At 43.1% G+C, this 17,766-nt stretch overlaps 1 protein-coding gene across 1 annotated transcript in view; it reads left to right on the forward strand.

Moving 5' to 3' along the window:
- Positions 1–17,766, forward strand: part of rspo2 (R-spondin 2) — a 62,285-nt gene that overhangs the window by 15,419 nt on the left and 29,100 nt on the right. The window contains exon 3 of the mRNA XM_069656589.1: positions 9,432–9,620. Within this exon, the coding sequence (XP_069512690.1) occupies positions 9,432–9,620 (189 nt within the window). The remainder of the gene's footprint in view (positions 1–9,431; positions 9,621–17,766) is intronic.

Raw genomic sequence — 17,766 nt, forward strand, 5'->3', positions numbered from 1 at the left:
TAGTGTAATCAACTTATCTGTTGGAATTTATAACATTTAATAACATTAAAATAACAGGTCAGTTATTGATCTAAATTAGGCTAAACTAAGACTACAACAGTGTCAACTTGACCCTACCAGCAACACCATCACAACTATGTTCTCACTGAGAAAAGAAAAATGTTGCGATTAGAAAGTAGGCATTGAGTTTATAAGCAACAAAACGCACCATCATTTGAGTTAATTCCCAGAAGGGTTTTGCACCCTTATTTGGTTTGTAATGAGCAATAGCTTTGGGTTACATAACGTAACCTTGGTTCTTAAATGGTAGCTATGTTAGCTAATATTTGCAAACTTCGTGTTGATATTGCTTCCCAGCAAACAGCATTGACTCAGTTTGCTGACCTCATGACTTATGTCTACCTCTGCTGCTTTTTCAGTTAGCTGTACTTACTAGTGCTAACGGTACTGTAGCATTTAGCATTTACTTGTAGTGTTCAGTGAATATAACATGTAAGATCATACTTTAAAGGAACAGTGTCACACTTTAGAAGTATGTGTATTCAATTTGTTGGTGAGAGAAAGAGAGGACCAAAACCACTCTCACTTGTGTACACTAAATAGTTAGCTTAGCTTAGCCTAACATAGCTACCATGTTTCTTTCCATAAATACAACAAAATCTGCCTATCAGCACCACTGGCTGGACCAGCAGAAACACCAGGAATTTGCTTCCATGCATATCCCTCTCGACCCCATAGCGCCCCGCAGCCCCCGTTCTATATTTCACTATAGCGCCCAAGTGCGGCCGTCATTTTAAAGTTATTTAGTGTATCAAAAACAGAAAAATAAAACCATGAGCTTTGCATTGTAGATACTTTTAAGTTGTCACCAATTAACCGGAACCGAAAATACATGTCGTTACTTTGAAATCTTTGTATTTTTTCGTGGGTTTCCATCCGTTTTATATAGATCTAAAAATGTCTCCGCCGACTAAGCGTTCCTGTATTTACTATCTTATGGAAGCCGTGTGAGTCAGATCCTGATCCATTGGTGTAATGGAAAGTGACGGAGATGTGAGTTTATGTTTTTTTCGCTCGAAATCACGTAATCATTCTCACTAAACAGCGGTACCTACGTGGCTTTCCCTGCCGGAGACAGACGCTGTTTACCAGTGGGCAGTGTGCCCCCGTAGGTGAGGAGGACTGACCGGATCACGGCAATTTTTTTTCTCATACAAGTTGCCAAAGACAGATCACATTACTGTTGTCTGGTCTTGTAACATTGTTTTTGAGATAGAGCTTTTTGTCTGGATTAAGCAGGTAAGTGCTCATTTAGGGGGGAGTTCTCAGAGAACTGCGGCAACATAGAATTCTACTGGAGTCTAGAGGGATATTTACCGTACCGAGTTGAAAATGTTCTTAATCTTTTCATTGAAACAAGACAGAACATTTGCATACTTTCCAAAATGTCCAAAACTCTTTTGTATCCAGACCTTTCTTGATGATGATGTGGTCACCAAATGACTCAAATGCAGTTTTCCAACCTGCATGTGACTGTGGCTCAATCTGTCGAATGATACCAAAGTAAATTACCTTCAGCTTCTGTTTTATTGTGTACTAAAAAGTGTAGCTCTAAATTGCCCCCTATTATCCAGTTGCTTGTTTGAACCGCGGCTCTCTGGTTTACCCATTGACTATATAAACCACCATCCTTTTAAGTGAAGGTTCACATCTCTGTGCCGCCGCCTCGCCCGGTGGATCTGTGTCACAGGAACACTTGAGGCGGGCTAATGTGTCTGACAGCAAATGTGTTTGCTCAACTCAAGCTGCAAAATCATTATAAGCAGCAGGACTGTCCTAAATTATAAACATGTGCTTACAGTATGATCTGTTAAAGTAAACTGGGGGAAAAAAGTAGATCCTAAAACCTGACTATTTCCAGCTGGAAAGGAGTCGGAGGCAAGTCCAACATATTTTCTGCTAAATTGGAGCAGAAATGTGCCTTCAGCACACAGGCCCGAAGTACCCCCCTCTTACCCCTTCTGTTTTTCCTCAAAAATTTTTGAGCTAAGTGCAACTTCCAGTTCCATGACAAATAAAGTCACGGGCCTGGAAAGCGGGCGGTTTGATGTAATTTTCCATGTACCAGCTTTTAACGAGGGTGAACAATGTTGAGACGTTGCAACGGCTGGTGAACTCTGAGTGTGAGGGTTGACACTGTTGGCTCTCCTGCCTTTTACGGCTTCACAGCGTAAGCCTGGATTGTTAGGTGGTTTGACCAGAGATCCAGAATGTGGTTGCTTCTTACGGTTCGGTCCGCCACCCGTCGGCTGGTGGCTGCATCGCTGCTCTGTCCCGTATCTGCCCTCTCTCTGTCTCTCCCAAGCTTTCTCTTTCTCCTCTAAAGTGGAGCAGCAGTAAGCTTACACCATCATTTAACGGGAACAAGGGAGGTGGACAATAAACAATAATTGTCTCAGTGCCACGAGGAAAGCGTATAATTCCGTTGGTGAGTGTGATGCTTTCCACATGAGAGCACAAATCTTCTTGACCTGCTGCTGCCATGTAACTCCAAAACCTGAGGTTTGCCTTCGCTGCCTCTTCACTATATGACTTTTATAGTTGGTATAGATGGAGCGAATAAAGTGAATCACTTTTTTGTCGTGTTACTTGATAATACCACTCTTTTTCATATTGGCTGTACTGTAAGTGCCTTTTCAAAACAATGGATAGTGTGGCTGATGGTTAGTGGCATTCACAGTCTGTATTATTAGATTTACATACCACGGCCCCTCGGAGAAAGGCAGGAGAACTGTGAGAATAGAAACAGTTGTGTTTTAATATAAGCTCTTGTCCTTGTTTTGCCGGGTTTGGAATCTGCTGCGTTATGATATCACCTGATAGTCAATGAACACGTAAGTTCTAGTCAGCTTGTATCCTGTGCTGTTTCCATTTATGATGGTGATGTGGTAAAATGATAAGAGATAAGATATACGAGCCTCGGCCCAATATGTTCAACAAATTTAATCGATACATTTTAGTTAATGTCTTATATTTAAATTTGGGTACCACACTGCACTCTCCTTGTGTTTTTACAGCGCCAAAGATATCAATAATCCTTATAAAGTAGTGCTAGCAGGTTAAAGAAGTGATAGCGGGATGGTGTACAGAACAAAATACATTCAATTTGTAAATATGGGTCTAAAGTGAGCGGTGGTGAGGTGAAAAATAGGCATGTATTGTTGGGAATTTCGGCTCTTTATAGGGAAATGAGAGAGTGGTCGGACTCGCGAACGTGCCTGCACCCTATTCTTCCGTGTGAACACACACACTCATAATTAAAATTCTGCACTTTTAAAATGCAAAAGGGAACAATGTAGGAACAATTAATCAACAGTATTGATTTGCCAATAATTTATGCCACACCTCTTAATGACCACAGAGATGTCTAAAACTTGTCAGAGGGTTTTAATGTTGCTCACCGTCGGCACTATGTTGTGGTGACATGATTCCGCTGCACGTGACCGAGTACAGCGGAGTTGCAGTTGAAGAAAGCTGCCTCTGGTAATTCGGCATACGGTGGAGCGGATCTCGGGTGGGCAGTGAGCGGCTCTCACCAACGACTCGGTTCCCGTTGTTCGCACCAAAAAGCCGTTCAAAAGAATCGGATCACATGTTACCATTTTTAAAGACTTTTTCAGATATAACAGATCACCAAAAGTCCCAAATCTGAACGTTACATGCACATGGACAGACATAAAAATAAAAATTAGAAATTGTTACAGTAGTAAATATTTTCTAAGTGTAATATGATGGCAATGACAAAATATGTTTTTAATATATTCCTTATTCTATCAGGCATTTTTTAATGTTGCTATCATGAAATTGTCAAAAATTAAAGACTTAAAAATCTTTTAAAGTATAACTTTTCAGCAGAGCCAGAACTAAAACATTTCCCCCCCTTGTTTTTCAAAGTCATCCTACAAGTCTGCTACGAGTCTGCTTCAGTGAAACCCTAAGTAAGAATGTCTTCTTGTTCTCAATGTTAAGTTCAGGCCTTTAAAAGAAACACAAAAATTATGTGCAATTTGCCTTGTTAGGGTTTTGGGTTGCAGAAAGTTGGAATGGGTCAAAGTGAATGATTTCATGGGTAACGGTAGGTGAGTGGAGGGCAGGAAGTGAGCTGGGCGTGGGTGGAACCCCCTGTATATGTGGTGGTTTTTGGCAGCCTGGAGAACAGTCTGTCACGCTTGCTTTGGACTCATAAAAACGTACCTGAGACCGAGTTAGGGTTTCTGCTGGATCTCACTTCAGCCCTAATTGTTCTTGATCTGCTTCAGAGCAAACCTTCAAGCAAGCTTACGGCTGCAGAGTGAAAGTGGCGCGCTCCAAACATGCCGTCATTCCTCATGTTGTTAGCATGACTGTTTCACATTACTGAGGGACCAAAACGTCACCTGAACATGCTTGATACTTATCAGTGAATGTTTGCAAGGCTATAGCACCAGGTAACTTTGATTTCATGGTTTAAATTGCTTTTTTTTTTACATGTCAAAAGCAAAGGTTTCAGAGAAGATGACCCAAAAAATATTTGACTTTGTTGAGTCATAGTTTGACATTTTGGAAAGCACACTGATTACATTTTTTGGTGGCTGGCAACATTTGTAAAATCTGTAGGGTAAATGGCAGTTAGCTTAACCTAGCATAAAGTTTAGGCACAGCTAGCCTTGCTCTGTTACAGGGTAACAAAACCCAACTAAAGCTCACTTAATGACACGTTTTATATCTATATGTTTAAGCCATACAAAAAAACTCAAATTCAGTAAGTTTGCATAGCTACCCTAGTTGCTACCCCTAGAACTTGAGATGTTTTGCTAAGCTATGCTAACAGGCTGCGGGAAGTAGCTTCATAATTACACACAGCCCAATCACGGATACCATCGGCTATAGTCCAACAACAATAAAGCCTCTTGGGATAACAGTGAACTTGCCGGGCGTCCAGTCACGACTTCCTTTTCTGTGTGCTGCTTTGTTTACAGTAAAATAAACCGTTTTTCTTGTGATCTTGTGTGAAGTCTGGAAATCTGAACGGCTATCGTGACACAGCATCAAGGGAATTTATCTCAAGTTGAATTTTAGATCTAGAACGGTTTATTAGCTGTTCACATGCAGATAACTCGTTCTAGAGATTAATAAGAAGCTAAATCATCATCAGATAGCCCCTGATAGGAGCCGGGGTGTCATTGAGGCGGATTACGTTCCGCCTGCTTTTGCTCTCCACACGGACTGTTCTTCCTGCAAACTCCACAGCCTGCTGATACGTAGAATGGTCAATATTACTCAGACTACCATTGTACTACAAATGGAAACCAGAATACTTGCCGTCCAGGAAATCCACGTCCCTGCCTATAGAGATTACACACAGTCTAAAGAGTGGTATATTCTTCTCATCCATAGTAGCTCTCTGCAAGAAAGAAAACAAGAGAGAAAGGGATTCCCTCAAAATTCTTTCACACAAAGTCTCCTCAGTCTAGCTGTCACAATGTCTAGTTGATGGGTGAGGAGGAGCATGTGTGAAACGTTCTTCATGTGGTCTATGTGAAAGAGCAGCAGCCCTCTGCCTCGTAGACATCACACATTGAGGCAATTATTAAGTCTTTGTATTAAAAAGTCCTCGCAGAGGCTTCTTCACTGACGTTCGTACGTACCATGACTTTCATACATACAATACTTGAGGCTCGGAGGGATCTTCAGCTAGCTGTCAGAAGTGGGAACAGCGGATTTGTTTTGTTTCACGTAATATGTATCCTGTGGTTGAAACTTTAAACGGCGTTGGTTTATCGTGTGCAGGGAGTGGCACTTTGAATGGCATGAACACTCTTCTCCTGTCTTTAAAAACATGCATGGTAAACCTGGCATCCATAATCTCACAATGACCACTTTCTGTGCGGCTTCTCTGTACGTCTGGGTCACTCCGGTTTTAATGTGATTGACAGAAGAAACACTAGAAGAGCCGAGGCATTACATGACTTGTGGGGAAAGAAGAAGCCATCAAGGGCAGTTAAGCATGTGTCAAAACATGACACATAGCTTGTGTTTTAGTGTTGGAATGAACTGCTTTTAAATGTGTCCGAGACACAATATGCATAACAAAAACCACATCCATAACTCAGAACACATCCTCCAGCACACTAAACACACAGCTTTATGTTTCCTGCCAAATTAGGTTAAGCTGCAATGATCTACAGACTTCAGAACTAACACTTAACCCGTTTCCCTTTGATTTTCTCCCTTTCAGCTCCACTAAAAACATTGCCGCTGCATGCTTTGGCAAACTGTTTTTAATTTCATGCCAATAAAGCACACAGAGGGTTTTTATTTACTCACAAGCCGCTTCTTAACACTTTTTCATACAGTTTCAGTTCTGCTTTAAAGGAGCTCCGCTTGTATTTCGTCTCGTCTTTAAATCATATTCATATGGAGAGTTTTCTCTACGAACGGCTGAAACCTGCTGGCAGTTGACAGATTAATGTAAAGCGCGCAAGATATTATGCCGGTAGTGTAGGACGTGAGTTGGACAGCGCTGCTCCAGACACTGTGAATTGTGGCCTACTTCCTGACATACCTGTGGCCTGAACCTCCAAACCTTTCCACAGACACACACACAATCTAATCTCCATAGATCAGCACCGAAAGAGTTTCTTTCCAACATATACAGCCTTTGCTTCCCCCCTTCACCCTCCGATTGTACACTAATTTCAGGATGTGGTATTTGCTGTATTCAAACAGCTTGCGATTATCTTATCCTCACTCAGTTTGCATTGCAAGATTGGCAACCAGTAAAACAAATGTGTAACGGCAAATAGCAAGCAGGATTTTCAAGCTAGAGTCATGAAGTGACGATCATTCCACTGCTGACTGATTGGCCGGTGATGGAAGAAGACCACAGGCCCTGATTTTATTTGTTCTATTATTGTACTGTTAGCACTCTGTGAGCGCTTACAGAGTCAAGCCCGCGAAACATGGAGGCCTCATAGTTCTTCCCTTTTGCCAAGTTGGCTTTCCCCTTTCTGTCAGTGTTGTGTTCAGGTTTGGCGAGGGCAGAGAGAGTACATGTGACCATGTGAACATCAGTTCGCTGTAAACACATCCAGACTGTATATACTGTAGAAACATACAGTTAAGTATGAGGTTTGGGCTAATTTTGCGGTTTAGTTTTACTGAATGGAAGGATTGACAGAATGAAATAAGAGATATGAGAATTAGGTCTGTGGTGTTACCTGACGGGAACAGGACGCACTTTTTATACAGCCAAGTTTTACATTTAAACGTACATAAGTATATCAAGAAATGCCTGCACATTATTTGAGTAATTTGTTGTTAGGCAAATGAATATATCAGACAGTCAAAAACAGCTGTAAATGTGTTAACCTGTACGGTAGCCAATTGTTAACGTGGTCAACAACACCTCTGTCCAACTTGGATATCTACCTAGATGGACAACCTGCATTGGCACAGCTGAAATAGAAATAGTAATACCTGAGGTGCTTGATTGACGCCTGAGCATAAGATACAATTTTCTGTCTGAGAATTAAAGAGCCAAAACTCATCATCATTTCTGATTTTCCTCCATGTCTTACCGAGTGAGTGCCAACCCAAGACTAACAATCAGCAGTCAGTGTGATGAACGGGCTCGCGCCACACACCCCGGCGCTGTTGTGATCGATGGGGTGTCGCCGTAAGCCTCATCCCTGAGGACCAACACAGACACGTTCTGATTAGCACTTTATCTTCCTTCCATCAACCCCTGCTTCAGGAAATGTGTGTAGCTTGGCAGAGCCGGCGTACCTCTTTCTGAAGACACTCTCCGAGCACTCCAACAAAAGAAATGAAAAAAAGATGACATCCGCTGACTGATTTTCACATGATTACAAACTGATGCTTGCACTGGGCCCACTTAGCGCTCGCTTTCTTCTGGGTGAATCTGTCAAAGAAATCTAATATGCGGATCCACGGCCAGTAACGCAGACATGCTCTGTTCTGTCTCTCAGGGTTTGTCCAGTTTGTTGAACAGTGTTTTATTAAGCGTTGTGGTGGGTCTCTCAGTTTGAGCAGGGCTGTTGCTCAGTCCCTGCTTGTGATATTTAAGACTTGGCTTACATCAATTGAAGTGTCTTTCGTTGGGAGAGATTGTATTCGCCCAAGGACATTTTCCTATAAACGGGACGCTAAGGAGTTTACACTGAAAGTCACTTATTGGGGAACGGACTGTCTCTTTACTGGCTCCTTTGTCTTCCGCAGGCAACTCGAGCTCGAGGCCACAGGCACTGCGGTTTTGGGGTCTTTCATCGGCTGTCTCAACACAATCGTTCAGGAGGCCAGCTCTGACCAGAATTAATGCAATATTCACATTCATAACCAATCAGCATTCGAACGTTGAGAGGGGAGCCAGAGTTTGCATGAATGACAAATTGTTGAATTGAACATATTTACTATGAATTATAGAATATCCTGCTGATATATCTATTATGGTTGGTTTTGTTTTACTCTTGTACTTGGTTTGTCTTCTAATGGTCAGCCCTCCCACAGTTGAGTCTGTTGCCTCGAATTCACCCTGTCATTGTCATCGGGTGAAGTCAGGGTCATCCACAGTTGAGTGATGATACAACTATCTAAAAGAATTCTGGTTTTCTTTTACAAGGAGAGAATAAATAGTCTCCTGAACCACCATGGTAGATCTTCCACTGTGGCTTTAGTAAAAACTAACAATAGCACTGACCTCATGTTGCTACATTCTCTCTCGCTATCACTGGTTGCTTTCATGTTACATCACAGATGATGACCTCATTGGTTGCTCATTGAAAGTTTTGCTCTGTGCCTTTGGAGGACGCTATCCGCTTCTCCAATGGGCCCTGGAAAACCTCTGTGTCATCTGGTGGAGGTCAGGGAGCTTGCGGAACTACACTTCCTCAATCTAGGACGCCCGCCTCCGATGTCAAGTCTCGTTCAAAATCGTCAGGTTTGAAATATAGACCGCAGACCTGAAGATTTTTTAGACGATCCACCGGTATATTCTCACCGTATTTCGGATTCTGTACCGCTCTGAGCCATTGCCTGCAGCGTTCAATGTCCTTGACTGGAAAACAGTAGTATTTCACTCCAGCATCTCTCGCTGGGTCATTCCTTCAGAGTGAGGGGTGCAATGTACGCTGGGTGTTGTGGTAATGTAGAATGGGCGAAACCACGAGCTGTTTGTACAACTTTCTCCACAGCTATGGCACAAATTCAAATATTATTACTTCTATCGATTACAGAGAACACCAGCTTTGACTGACAGTGGCTTTTTACAGGGACCATCAAAAGCTCTTTATTTAAAGCATGCTGAAACCTTTACTTATTTAATTCCATGTTATTAATCACCTTTGTTGTCTATGTCTCTGTTTGTCTTGCAGCTAGCTATGGAGCGTACCCCATCTGTAAAGGCTGCTCGGTGTGCTCCAGGGACAATGGCTGTGTAAACTGCCAGCCTAAACTCTTCCTGTTTTTGCGGAGGGAGAGGATGAGGCAGTACGGGGAGTGTCTTCATGACTGTCCAGCCGGATACTACGGCATGCGCAGCCCTGAACTCAACATGTGCTCCAGTAAGTCCTCTCAAACTTCACTCACCCAGCCCTCCTTGCACTCCATCTCTCACACCATTGACTCTCCCCTCCTTTTTCCGACACCCCCACCACCCCATCTTCCCCAGACACACATGCAAGCTCCCTCAACTTCCCTTCTTCCCACAGCTCATGATTTATTGTCAATTATCCAGAGGAGACACACATACCTCGCAATTTGAATGGCTCATCTGTTCACACAGGTGGATGTAAGTAGTGAAGCCTTGTCTTAGCAACGTCTCCCTTGGGATTCAACAGGGATCTCCATCTAGGATGAACACTGTTTCTCATTTCTTTTTAACACTCCCTTCACTCGTGCATTACCAAACTTCCTAAAGACGTGGATGTTTGAAGGAATGAAACGCCCCGAAGATTGGTCCAAACCTTCTCTAGAGATTTGTATCGTCACATTAAGATCAACATGTAGAAACCTGGCCTTATGGCTGTGTCATTTAATATCAACTAAACAACAGAGATGATAACGTTAGCATCAGGGCGTGAAGGTAACCAATGTTGACTGTTGCGGGGACTTCTCCCGACAACTGTACATTCAATGTAGTTTGATCAAGACAAACAAAGCATTAAAAGCAACCAACAGAGCATAAACACTTCAGACTTCGAGTATGTTTCTAAACTTTCTAAGCTCTTTTTAATCATCATTTCATTGATAAAATCATGTTACACATTTGGCTAGAAATCATCTCACAGTTACACATATTACTCCTTTAGTCTGCAGTTCACTTTACTGTTGCATGGAAAACATTGCTTGGTTTAATAACTTGAAAATTTTAAAAGTTCTCACGATTCTCGTAAAAGAATAATAATAAATCCAATTACTGAAATGTCTCCCTCTCCTCCTCATGTAGCACCCCGATCTCATAACCTTATTCTAACATGGAATATGTTCTCAGAGAGAGAGAGCGAACGAGTGAGAGAGAGAGCATTTATAGGTTTACCCAGAGCCCAAAGTGTTGGCTGAGTGTTTCATTTGAAAACAGAGAGGAACTTGAACTCATTTGGTTCCCTGAGCCAAACTCCTGACAGACACACTGAAATGAAGCCCCAGAGGAGGGTGTCCGAACCTGTAGGCCCAATCATATAACAACCTTAAGGAGAAGAAGGAGAACAAAACAACAACACTCTACAGAATCAGTTCCGACGTAGATGAAAGGACACTGCTTGGCTCTAAATGTTGGTCGCTGTCAGAGCTTAACACAATTTAAGAAAACAATGCCTGCATTTGTACAGCCTAGTACAAATGTTAGGAGCTCGATCATCCAGGGGGAGCTAGGGGTAGAGATGGTTCTCTTTTGTATCAAAGGGAGATCGGTGAGGTGGTTTGAACACTTGGATTTGGATGACTCCTGGGCTTTGGAGGTTTTCCGAAAAAGTCCAATGAGTTGACCCCGGGGTAGACCCAGAAGACACTGGAGGGACAAGATATTACATCTTGCCTGCGGCCGCCTCAGGATCTCACAGGAGGAACTGGAAAACTTTGCTGCAAGACACCACAACCAGGACCCAAGATAGGCAGAAGACAATGTTTGGATGGATGGACATGCAAATAGACAAACCAAAGCTTTCTCAAACATTCAAAGGTGAACCAAATGGAGACCAAACAACCAAACACGACAACATAACCAAATCAAACTAAAATATGCCAAAATAATGTCAATTTTACAAAACCATTGGCGGATAGCCGACTTCAATATCTTCCCAAATCAAACAACGGCAACAACAAGCATGTCCTACATCGCTATAGTGTCCCCTTGAAACACTTCTTTGGGGCCTGTGCAACTTTTCAGTGCATTTGCAAGATATAACTTATTGACGATTACTTGGACGTTTTGATTTTTTTAATCAATGATGGGTATTTCTAAGCTTAATCCAAAAGGCAACTGGACTTGGTTGAAGTTCTTGAAGACGTTTCACCTCTCATCTGAAAGGCTTCTTCAGTTCTAAACTGACTGGTGGACGGAGCTATATAAGCCTCTGTAGGTCATTAGTATGCTTATGGATGTGTAATCAAGGGTGAGTCGTTAGGAACTTCAACCAAGTCCAGTTCCCTTTGGATTAAGTCTAGAATTATCATGACCTGGATGACTGAGAACCTTCACAGCGAATCATGGGTTGTAATGCGTGTTGTGTGTTCTTAGCTTGGCTTGTCTGTTCATTTATGCATTCAGGCATTAATTGTTCAGAGTTGAGAGTTGTGTGACCACCACAATTTCAATGTGAGGACAAGACTTCTGGTGTGCTGGATTTCAGTTTTATCAGTTTCTTGAAATTGGGATGCAAAATATATCAAACAGTGTTGGCAGCAAACATTAAAACTCCATTTCAGCAGAAGAGGTCTACGTGATGGAATTAATTTGCCTTTAGATTTATGCGATCACAGAAACATTTCAGAAACATCTTTTCTTTTGCAGTCTGAACCAGCAGCTGTAATTTCACCCTATTTTCATGAGTCAGAGTAAATTAAAGGAGAAAGACATCTTGTTCTCTGGTGAGAAGTCTCTTTTTTATTTTTCACTTTAACCCTGCTATCCGAACCGCTGCATCCCCACGCTGGGTGAATTTTGACTTTAACTGATCCTGATTTGTGGCAAGTTAATCTGAATCCCACTCGTACAAACTGCTCTAAGAACAACATCTTGTATTGTCACGTAGCATCAGATCTCAGAGAGAGACCTACTTTGATGTGATCACTGCTACAGTCATGACTCTCTAATCCAGTTTCCCATTTGACCCCCATTCTCAGCTGCGCTCCGCATGTCATGTTCACTAAACAGTTCACGTAGAACCTCCTTACACGGATATTTTATTGGGTTGGAAGCTAATTGTCGGGTCACTGAATATTATTTGTGAGTTGACACAGGCAACTGGTAGGCAGGAGCTCAAAGGCACAGTGGATAAATGAAGGTGGGGGCTTCTAGGAAGAGGCGGTCAGAGCTGCCGTGTGCTCCTGGTTTCCGAAGAGGCCTGGAACGTGGCATTACGTCTCTGTTATCATGAGCTTTTAAACACAGGCTCTGAAATCACTTAGAGAGCCAGCTGCTTATTATTACACCAGAGTTTGTCTGTGTGATCTTATCTCATTCAAGAATTTTTTGTGGACTGCCGGGGTAAAGGAAAACAAGAGCTAGACAAGCAAGAGGCTTATACACTGAGCCACTCGCTGGCTGTCAGTTTTTCTGCAGGGTCTCCTGAAGCATGTGACAGAGAGAGCCATGGGCGAAGACAAGGGATGAATACACTTATTACTCTGTGAGCTGGCAGTGTGACGCACTTTGACGCCAGGAAAGTCAGATATTTTAACAGATAAGGCGAGTGGAATACTGCTAATTTTAGACCAAAATTATCAGATTGTAAAACGTGCTTAATATGTTATTTTTAGTGGTGGGAAAACTTTAGTACGTCTTTTCAGCGTCATGGGTGGGCTGAAGCCTTTCCCAGCATGCCCTGGGAAGGAAGCTGTAGACAGGTTGAAAGATTTCTTTCCTCTATGGTGAATACCAGTCCGGCCTCAACTTTGACAATGAATGGCCAAGAATGGATATCTATTACCTATCCCAAACCAAGTCATTCCCCACGCATAAACTTAACCAAGCAAGGGTTTGACGTCAAGAATGTTTTTGTTTCTGATTTGATGCTTTTGCTCTTGCCATCCTTCGCCAAGTGAAAGGTATCAGGTACAAACTTCTAAGCCTTTATAAGTCAACATCCTGCCCATGACCTCGTAAATGTATAACTTTGTGAGGTAAGAATTGTCCAAATGCACCATTAGATTTGGTCTTTTAGTGTAAAGAAGCTGATTCAACATGGCCTTCATGTCCTTAAAAAACACCAACATATGCTCATCCTAGCAGCAATCTGCTGTTGACTTTCTACTTCACCTGACCTGTGGAAGCCAAAACTGAAGAAGGAACATTCATCCATCCATCTATCCATCATCTTCTACTTATCTGGGGCTGGGTCATGGTGGCAGCAGGCTAAGCAAGGGGACCCAGGCATCCCTCTCCCCAGCAATTTTTTCCAGTTCCTCCTGGGGGATTCCGAAACATTCCCAGGCCAGCAAGCTCTGGGTCTGCCCAGGGTCTCCTCCCAGTCGGACTTGCCCAGAAAACCTCCAATGTCTGGATTAGGATTAATGTGGACATAAACCCGTTGCGAATTCCAATATCTCCCAATATTGATAATTTACAATAATAACATAAATATAGAGCTGAAAAAAGTTATACCATACAAAAACGATTGCCTGGCCTCATTCAGTCACAGAAATGTGGAATAATTTGACTTTCTTGTAATGAAGACATTCAAAATATGGTTTTAGAAACTTGACGGGAGACCCTAACCAGCCTATTATACTCTTATTTATTGTCCCAATTTAATGGCCTTACCAAACATGACCTACTAATTTTTCATAACTAAATGAGAAACTTTAGATTTTAGATTTAAGGCACAAATAACACCACTGTTAGATCCAAAAACAGTGTGAATTTTCCCCAACATAACATAACTGGAAATTACAGCTGCACTTACAGCTGTATTCCAAAGAGGCGCGAGACCTTGGAGCCACACTGTTAACAAGATGAGGCTCATTCTTTAGCAATGCCTTTTTGTTGCATAATACCTTTTTGTATGTTCATACATTATGTTCCTATGCCTCTGCTTTGCAAGAGCTCCTTTCAGCAGCTAATGGATGGGTTGATATGAGCCATAAACCATATGCAGGAACTCCAGAGTTATCCACAGGGGTTCTTATCAGCGGCCCAGAAGAGGCCCCACACTAGTGTCTGTGGGTGTCAACCCACTGCTCTGCAGGGAAGATTTGTAGCAACGGTCACACAGTGTGCTGCTTTATGTACAGCCAAATCTGTGTGAATGCGGTGCAGTCATGCTCCCGCGTCAGTCACATTTCATAATACCTCGGTTTTTACATACATTCCCAAGCCAAAGCATATTCTGTCATTCTGTATCACAAGAAACCTCTCTGGCTGAAAGAATTATGAGCTGAAAGGCAACTATCAGAGCTGGCCTTTGAAAGAAAGAGAGTGTTGATAGGGTCAGCATGGGATCAATGCTGCATTCAAAACTTCCTCCCTCGGGGTGTATTATGGACCCCCCACAGCCACCCACACTTACATACATTGTAGCCACCAACCCAGTTCCCTTACCCCCCTGCAGCGGGCCTTAAAAACCCCAGCTGTGTTTGCTGCCAACCAACAACCAGTGTGATCAAGGCCTGAGATTGCCAATATCCTGGAAACGTGGTTTAAATATCACAGCTCATTCAGTGCCAGCATAATGTGCCACTAGAGACTCTTCTGTCGAAAGTAATTTTTTGGATTGCTAATTGTGAATTTCTTTTTATTGCATTTGTCAGACTCAGGAAATCTGTTACAAAATCCCATTGTTGTATTTCTCGCAGCTTTGTCACATCAAATTAGGGTTGGAAGTAGGAGGTTGATTGGATGCATCTCTTCCAAGATCGTTTTAGTTTTTAAGTACCTCACGGGAATTCGCTGGGTTGGAGATGGATAAGAGCCATGCATCATGGGCCTCAGCCAAATGGGTACCGGGGCTGTGTAAAGGAACTAATATGGCTTTTGCAACCTTAAGTTGGCAGTGCCGGCCGTTCTCTCTCCCGCTCTGCCTCTCCACGCCTCTCATTCAAGTTCTCTGCTGCTCTTATTCTGAGCTTGTGGGTATTTCCATTGCACAGTCTGACCAACAAATAGACCAGTTGCTTTTGGCCCTTAAACTTTACCAAGGGACATTTAATCATCACAGCACTACTAACTGCGCTTTCAGATTTGCCAGACAATACAATGGACACACCAAACTTAACCTGCTCCCATGACATTGCAGCTGGACGTAAGTTTAATCAGGTTTGTGTACTGTAGTGTCAGTGGAAGGGCTGTCCGTGCTTGACCACTGTCTGAATCCTGAGTTGTCTGTGTTTATGCTGGAGCAGGCTGAGCACTTACAGGAGCAGATCCTGGCATATTACAGACTGTATTCCTTGGGTTGAAGAAGCTAGGAAGATCTCTGACACATCTGTCATCCCTGCTCTCTCTCTGGGAGATGCTGATTGACAGGAACACCACCTCTGCTTCACCTTGCTCCACACCGGCGTGCAGAGGAGCACCCATGTGGAAAAAACAGCATGGAGAGAGGTGGGAAGAACATGGCAGCTCTGGCCTTTGTCATGAACTTCTGCCATCCGCAGCTCCACATGACATGGCCGGGTGGCAGCGAGCAAGCCAAAGCTTCCGTGTCAGCTATACCTGGGGGCTAGAGAGTGGGTCGGAGCTGTACGACTCAGTTTGGAGGCAAGGGATGGAAAAATAGGGCTTGTTTTCCTCTTCACACTGCCAGGCCTTTTACGACATGGACACTCCTGCTGCGCAATATCGGGTCTGGTTAGCTTTTTGGAGGAAGCTGAGACTCTCCATAGACAACCCACTTCCAGCTCCGATAATGTAAAAAGAACCCGCCTGGAACACAGTGATTCATCAATCTTTAAATAAAAGATTTAGCACCCTTTCTTTACAAAGTGAACATTCATGTAAATAAATAGAGTGATTACACATGGTGCTGTCAGCCTGCGGATGAACAGCAGTTGACTGAAGCTGACATGAGGCTTTGGGTGTCCATGATAAAATCGGCGGGTTTTTTATCCAGACCACAGCAGAGGGACCGGCTTCTGCCAAGCATGTGCCATTAGGTCACAAGTAACGCTCTGTGACTCATCCCCTCAACTTCAAATACACTTGACATACCACATAAAATTCAAGTTAAAACTCTAACAAACAACCAGAGTGTATCAGGGATGCAGAGTACAGCTCTGACGACATCTCTCCAAATCGTGCACCCTCAGCCACTTTGAAATTCCCTCTCTGCGCTGAAACATAAGGCCTTTTCCCCTGCGTTCATAATAAAACTCATGGCCAGAACCAGCCTTCTAGATAATGACGATAATACATTTAGGTCCCAGGAACACCGGGCCTTCAATAGGATCTGATGACCTCATTATTTCTCATTAGTCTCCCTGAGGCACCTAGATCAAGACTTTAAAGGTGGTCCAGAGGTTAATCCCGCGTGAAGAATGAACCCGCTCCCCTGTATCTGTTTCTGGAGCTGCCGGACGAGCTGCCTCGGCCAGTGATCGTTGTGGGAGCATCTCCAGTGTCACAGATAGCCCACGCTTTCCCAGATAGCCTTTTGCCAGTAACTGGACGGAGGGATAAATGTCTGTCATGGTGATCCCTTCCGACCCACCTCGTTCTCTGATGACCTTTGACCCCCCCCCAGCTTTGCCTCCCTGCATTTTAACTCCCATGGAGCCGCATTGATGTGTCATCCACCTCATCCATCTCACAGAAGGACATTATAACTTATCTTCTATTTAGAAAACACGCTTTCCGAGCATTTGCACCATTGCCTTACCACATCAGAAACCAACAACCGTGTTTTAATCAGCAGCCCTGTCAAGTGCTGCTGCCGCTGCAAGTATAGAGTATTTCACACATCTGCGTTGCTCGTATTTACTGTCAATAACTGACGATTGCACAACAACCCCAGTGTTTGAGAGAACTGCCAGATGTTCTTGTCCCCCTCCTCCTCTTACTCTTTTATTTTTGTGTTTGGGAGCTAAAAGTCTCTCAGGTGATGACAGCCCTGGGAAGTGTGCAGGGTAAAAGACAGCTTTGTGCTTTCCAATTAGCTTGGTGATTTATTAGCCTGCTCCCTGTATCGGGCTTGTCTTGTATCAAACTTACGCCTGACTATTTGTGTTTCAGCCGGAAAGACGTGGCTGAGAGGTAGAGCTTAAAAAGTGAAATACAATTGTACCTCCCTTAAACGTACACATTCCAGACAAATCTGGACAGCACTGCGTAACTGTGGATATCCAAGACATGTGTGAGATATGAGATAAAATGCAACAAAGGTAGCGCAGTTAAATAATATCAGATGATTGAATTGATAGCATGAAAAGGATGTGAGAACACAGGAAATTACCAAAGAGATCAGTGATTTATGGTCAGTTTATGTACATTTTTCAGACTGTGGAGTCCAGCTTCATTGCTCTATCTCAAGCCATATCTGATCGGTGTGTGTGTGT

The sequence above is a fragment of the Semicossyphus pulcher genome, unplaced genomic scaffold, assembly GCF_022749685.1.
Source record: "Semicossyphus pulcher isolate SPU_LCO1_2020_fin unplaced genomic scaffold, fSemPul1.0.p SCAF_9, whole genome shotgun sequence".
Taxonomy (NCBI): Eukaryota; Metazoa; Chordata; class Actinopteri; order Labriformes; family Labridae; genus Semicossyphus; species Semicossyphus pulcher.